This window comes from Pezoporus occidentalis, unplaced genomic scaffold, assembly GCF_034315485.1.
Source record: "Pezoporus occidentalis ecotype Australia unplaced genomic scaffold, CSIRO_AGI_Poc_V1 ctg63, whole genome shotgun sequence".
NCBI classification, from domain to species: Eukaryota; Metazoa; Chordata; class Aves; order Psittaciformes; family Psittacidae; genus Pezoporus; species Pezoporus occidentalis.
The window spans coordinates 5,075,719-5,081,718 of record NW_026915977.1 but is presented as its reverse complement, the minus strand read 5'-3'; the positions used below and the strand labels follow the sequence as shown (position 1 = coordinate 5,081,718).

The 6,000-nt window shown below is 55.9% G+C and overlaps 1 protein-coding gene and 1 long non-coding RNA gene across 5 annotated transcripts in view; one reads left to right on the top strand and one right to left on the bottom strand.

The window, feature by feature from the left end:
• Positions 1-1,185: 1,185 nt before the first annotated feature.
• POU3F4 (POU class 3 homeobox 4) lies at positions 1,186-3,586 on the bottom strand. Its single transcript, XM_062639938.1, has one exon. The coding sequence runs from the start codon at positions 3,478-3,480 to the stop codon at positions 2,371-2,373; it is 1,110 nt and encodes a 369-aa protein (XP_062495922.1). The 5' UTR covers positions 3,481-3,586; the 3' UTR covers positions 1,186-2,370.
• Positions 3,587-4,363: 777 nt separating this feature from the next.
• Positions 4,364-6,000, top strand: part of LOC134174885 (uncharacterized) — an 80,191-nt gene continuing 78,554 nt past the window's right edge. For 3 of the 4 annotated variants that reach the window (XR_009968822.1, XR_009968823.1, XR_009968824.1), the window contains exon 1: positions 4,365-4,834. This is a non-coding gene — a long non-coding RNA (uncharacterized LOC134174885). Of the gene's footprint in view, positions 4,835-6,000 lie in introns of all 4 variants that reach the window. The other variant, XR_009968825.1, reaches the window with a different exon arrangement.

The following is a 6,000-nucleotide window of genomic DNA, read 5'->3' as shown; positions in this document are numbered from 1 at the left end:
GCGCTGCTGTACCTTCTATATATATTGATATACACACACAGATATTTACACATGCAGTATATATATACGCCACCCCCGAAAAAGCCTTTCCCACCCCAACTGCGCATTTTCCGCGGGGCCGCGCAGGTGTAACGCGGCCGCACTGCGCGGCCGGGCCCGGGTGCAGCCCCCGCTGCGCGCACCCAGCGCACAAACCACGCAGCGGAGCTGGTCAGTATAATTATTTTTTTTTCTTTTTTTTTTTTTTTTTGTAAAAATGTTTATTTAAACCTTTTTTCATTTTTTTTTCCTTTTACAACAATAAAATATTGCGTCAATATAAACCCCTTGACTAAAACCTCTCGACAATCAAACGTTACAAGCGACTCGTGTGTTTCGTTATTATTTTTTCCGACACCCATTCAGGCTTTTTCTTTTTGCTTTCTGAAACGTCTTTTTTTTTTTTCTTTTCTTTTTTTTTTTTCTTTTTTAACATAATGCGGAATTTATTGAAAATAAATAATTGTTGGCAACTGCAATAGGCAATTTTGGATAAAATAGTTGAAAAAAGCAACCTTTAATGAAAATAGCGTTTATTATACATCAGTTACTAAATGAATAAACTAAATGATCTTTCTTTAAATTAATAACTTCCAAAAAACGTTTAATATACAAAACTGTACAGTTATAAAGTTGGCAGAAATAGGCAGGTCCTCAGTGTCGAGTTTGTTTTTTTTTTCTCTTTGTTTTTAATTTTTTTCTTTTTTTTTTTTAATTTTTATCTTTTTTTTTTCTTTTTTTCTTTTTTAGCGCTTACTGAAAAATACTTGAAAAATATAAATGTTGAAAGGAAAAAATCTGAGCGCCGGGGAAGGATTGGGGCTGTGCGGGGAGCCGCGGAGAGGGAGACGGATGCAGAGCGGGGCCGCACCGGGCCCCTGGGGGTCTTGCGGGGACCCGGGGGGTGCCCGGCCCGGTCCGTACCCGGCGGCCCCGAGCCAGCCCGGCCGTGGGGAGGCTGCGGGAGCAGTGGGTTATCGTGGCCGTGCGCTCCCGCACACTCACCCGCTCAGCAATACCCCTTTGCGAGTGGGTCTGTGGGCGCTGCGCGTCCGGCCCTGTGTGCAACACAACTGGGGGGGGGGGCAGCTCCAGGTCAGCACCTCCCCGTGCCCAAAAACTGCGGTGGTTGTAGCATTTTAGTGACTTTGTTTTGTTTTTTCCTCCCTGTTCGTGGTTGCGGTGTTTTGTTTTTGTTTTTCTTAATAAAAGCTTTTCAACAAATCCAGCATCTCCCTGTGACGCGGAAATAAGCTCAGCGTGAACCAAATGCGGGTGTTTGCTGTCCCTCTCCCCTCCAAAAAGAAATCATGAGCCACCCCCCACCCCCCCATTCCTCTTCACTATCGAAACAAAATACAGAGAAACCGATTTCCGAAGCCAAAGCGCAGGAGTATAAAGGTGTTTTACTACAGACCTCTCAGTCTGGCGCTGATTAAAAAGCCCAACTCATCTTCGGAAAGAAAGCGACTGGCAAATGCCACGGGTTTGTTTGCGGTGCTTAATTTCGGATAAATCTCTTTTAAATAATTACTTTTATTATTTTTCTTTTCCTTGGGAGAAGAGGGGAGAGGTCAGGATCGGAACCCGGCCGGTTTACGGTGTTGGGAAGCTCTTGGAAAAGGAAGAGAAAAGCTGCAACAAATAAGCCCGTTTTTCAGAACAGCGCGGGCAGCAGTGGGGTGCGCGGGTCTCCGCGGGCGCGGAGGGGAACCCCATTCCTCGAGGGGGGGTGGTGGTGGTGAGGGGGAAGGGCCGCAGCCGCCCTGCCCCGTCCCCACTGGGTGACATTGCCGGTGCGTGGGGAAGGGAGAAACGTTTTGCCTGCTCAATTCGATACAAATTAGGTCACAAATATTGTGTACAGTTTGTAGTAAAACACCTCAGACATTTAAAAACGCTATATAAGTCTTTAAAAATGCAAAACTAGTCTATTGTAAAACAGATTCACCTGAAATACAGCTGATATAACCAAGGCGCTGGAAGGTTATTCATAGGCACACATCTGTCTTTCCTTTTCTGTCGGTTTTCTTTTTTTTTTTCCTTTTTCCCATGAGTTTTTTTTCTTTTTTCCTTTTTTTTTTCCCCGTTTTATGTGTGTTTTGTTTTTGTTTTTTTTCCCCGTTCGTCTTAGTCGTGACCGAAACCAAACCTTGTCTGCGAGTAAACACCGTGCACTGATCAGCGGAAAGGTCGGAGAGAGAAAAAATATTGCCCAGGCGGCGGGCGGGGAGCCCCCGCTCCGCGTCTCCTGCCTCTCGGAAACCATAAGTTAAAGCCCCGGCGGAAAATCCGCGCTGCCCGCAGTCCTGCCTGCCCGGACAGCCCCGGTCAGAGGTCGTGGCAGGCCGTGTCCGTTTTCACGCCGTGGGAATAGACGTCGTGCTGCGGCTGCTCGCCCGGCGGGGTCATCCGCTTCTCCTTCTGCCGCCGGTTGCAGAACCAGACCCGCACCACCTCTTTCTCCAGCTGCAGGCTGTCTGCCAGCGAGGAGATCTCCTGGGCGGCCGGCTTGGGGCACTTGAGAAAGTGCGTCTCCAGCACGCCCTTGACACTCACCTCGATGGAGGTGCGCTTCTTCCTCTTCCTCCCCTGCGCCGCGATCTTGTCGATGCTGGTGGGGCTGCCGGTGGAGGAGTCGGCCTCCTCCAGCCACTTGTTCAGCAGCGGCTTCAGCTTGCACATGTTCTTGAAGCTGAGCTGCAGGGCCTCGAAGCGGCAGATGGTGGTCTGCGAGAAGACGTTCCCGTAGAGGGTCCCCAGGGCCAGCCCCACGTCGGCCTGGGTGAAGCCCAGCTTGATGCGCCGCTGCTTGAACTGTTTGGCGAACTGCTCCAGCTCATCCGAGGTCGGCGTCTCCTCGTCCGAGTGGTCCTGGCAGTGGTGCCCGCCCAGCTCTCCGTGCTCCCCGCCGCCCTCGCCCCGCAGCCCCGGGTGCAAGCCCTGCGCGGCGGCGGGCGGCGGGGTCAGCCCGCCGTGCTCCAGCATGCCTCCCACCGCGAAGCCCGCCTGCGAGTACACGTTGAGGGGCTGCCCGGCGGCGGCGGCGGCAGCGGCTGCGGGGGGGGCCAGCGAGGCGCTGTGGGCCGGGCTGGCGCCCCAGGCGCTGGGGTGGTTGGCGTGGGGCGAGTGGTGGGAGACGTGGGGCGAGCGGTGGTGGATGATGGCGCCCAGCTGCAGGTCCTCGCGGCCCGGCTTCACGTCGGGCTGCTCCAGCGGGCCGCCGGCCAGCGCCGAGGGCCAGGGCCCGCTGTCGCTGAGGCTGGTCACCCAGTGATGCCCCAGCGGGTGCCCATTGCCCGGGACGCCCTGCAGGTACTCGCTCTGCAGCAGCTTCTGCGGGTTGCGGAAGGGGCTCCCCTGCTGCATGCCCGCGCCGTCCGCATGGGCGAGCGAGCCGGAGCCGAGCAGGCTGTAGGGGTTGGAGGCGGCTGTGGCCATGGCCGCCGCGCAGCCCCCACGAGTTATACTGTGGCGGCGCCGCCGCTTCAGCCTTTGACATCCACCGGCACGGCGGCCCGGGCAGCGGCCGACCGCCGACTGGCAGCAGCGCCGCCCAATGGGGCCGCGCCGCCGGCGGGGCCTCGCCGCACGGGCCAATGGGAGAGGCGGGGAGGCCGGCCGCGGCGGCGAAGGGGCGGGGCGAGGGCGCCCGGGGGCCGCGCGGGCCCGAGGCAGGAAGTGAATCACTCCGCCGGCACCGGGGGCCGGGCGCGAGGCGGCCCCCTCCGCTTAACTCCTTCCGCGCCGCGCTCCGCTCCGCGCCGGGCGGGGAAGGGAGGGGAGGACGCGGGGCACGGCTTAAATGGGGAGCGATTAGCGCAGGGGGAGCGCGCGGCAGAGGTTAAACGGCGGCGCCCCGGCGGCAGCCCCGCGGGACCACCCCTGCGCAGCCGGTGCCGGCCTCAGCCGCGCCTCCGGGACTCTCGCTGCTTTCCCCCCGCCCTGCCTGGCCCATCGGTCCGGGCGGGCTGCGCAGTCCGGTGCTCGGTGCCCGCGTCCACCTCCCCGCTGCGCGCATCCCCCGCCTGCCCCGGGCTGTGCGCTCCGAGGTGCTGTCGGAGAGGCAGCAACTAGGTGGAACCCCCACACACACACTAAAGATAATAAAAACAGCCCCAAAAGGCTCTTTCCGGTAAACCCCGGTGGTGCCTCTCCTCAAAGTTCGCAATACGGAGCGCACGGGCGCGGTGCGCTGCCGCTGCGCGCCTGGAGTGCGGTCCGCGGGGAAGGGGTGTGTGTGTGGAAATTACATTAAAAATCCCCCAAAACAAACAGAGAGAAAGTGGAAAATAAAGGGGGGGGGGGAAACGCGTGCGGTCCCCAGGCCCCACCAGGGGGGATGAGGGGTGGGTAGGTGGGGGGAGCTCTGTGCCCCCCGGCTCGCCCGGGCCCGGCGGGCAGAACCCCAGCGCCGTTCCGCACTCGCGGAATCCCGCCGGGGCGGCAGCGGGACCCTCCGCGGCGGCGGGGAGAGGCAGAGCCCTGGCACCCCCGGCCCGCTCCCGAGCTAAAAAATGACCTTTCCCTGCATAATTTTGGAGGTAACCTAGCTGCGTAATTATATTTGCACTTACAGAAGACTGCATCAGAGTTCCCTTATTGGTTTGAAATTCCATTAAATATATTGCAAGAGCTCCTAGGTTAAGCTTGATTTAAATTTGCATACATTTTCATATATTTAGCAGAAATAAAAGAAGGCTTGCAGCTACCAGAAAGTCATTAAGGCATTAGTTTCTCTGAGAAGACAGATCTGAAGAAAATTCAAGAAAATGAGAAAATAGATATAAATAAGGTGAGCGCTTCTCTGATTCCTTTATAGCCGGGTAGCGTCGCTTTCCTCATTATAATAATAATAATCGCAATAATTTCTCGCCGGGGCTCGGGCAGGGCGCAGCGTGCGAGAGGGGGCAAAGACAGGGATGGCCCTCAAAGAGCAGGGGGTGCGTGGCTGGAGGCAGATCGCGATATATCGGGGAGGCGGTGGGGCCGCCGCTGCGCTGCGCACCCGCGGCAGCTCCGCGCCTGCCGCAGCCCCGGGGGCAACTTGGAAAATAAATGAAAGAGTAAAGTTTGCCGGGAGAGGGGAAGCGAAGAGGAGCGGGAGGAGGGGGGATTGGGGGCGGGAGGTGGAAAATGTCCCCGGGAGAGCTCCGCGGCGAGGGCTGGGAGCGGAGCGGCGTAGCCAGCACCGCGCCCGCGGAAGGCGGGAGGGCACAGAAAGAGTTATATCAGCAGCCCTCTTTCTTTTTTTTCTTCCCCTTTCTTTCCATTCTCCCCCCCACACACACCCCCCCCGCCCTCCGCCTTTACAAGCTTCTCGAAATAAATATCACCGGTGCGGGTGGGAGAGAAAAAAATAACATAAAAATCAAAAATGCGCACCGTATAAAAATGTAACTAAATTATTTAAAATTAATTTGCACTTTAACTTCCGAAAGCATTTTTCAAATCCCATTGCCCGTGAAAATAGATGTTCGGATCCGCCGTTTAATTAAGACGGAGTCTCTTAGCAGGGAAATAAAACCCCGAACGTCCCATTTTAATATTAGTTGCGAATGTGTCTAAGGCAGAGCCTGGCTCCGCGGCACTCCGCTCCTGAGAGCGGAGCCTCTCATCCCTCCTGTATGGTGTATTTTATAGTGTTTTTATCTGCATATAGTTAAATCTTCTTGCTGTTCTAAGTAATCTGCTGGAGAGGGTTTCTTTAGCTCTTTCCTGTCAGTCTAACTTCCCAAGTGTAACAGATGCCGCTCTCAAGCGGTCCTTTCTGCTGCTTTTCTTTATTCAGCCTCGCATATTTCTCCCCATGATCTGGGTTTCCATAGAGAGAGGAATAAAAGGGGGACCATGGCCACAAATCCCCTGCCCCATGCAGAATAAAAGAGCCTTATTCAATAGACGACCCCGTCTGGACATGGGAGAAAAATAAGTACATGCAAAGCTACTGTTGCAAGAATT

Coding starts and splice junctions, on each gene's coding strand:
- POU3F4 (XM_062639938.1), bottom strand. CDS start 3,480: ATGGCCACAGCCGCCTCCAACCCCTACAGCCTGCTCGGCTCCGGCTCG.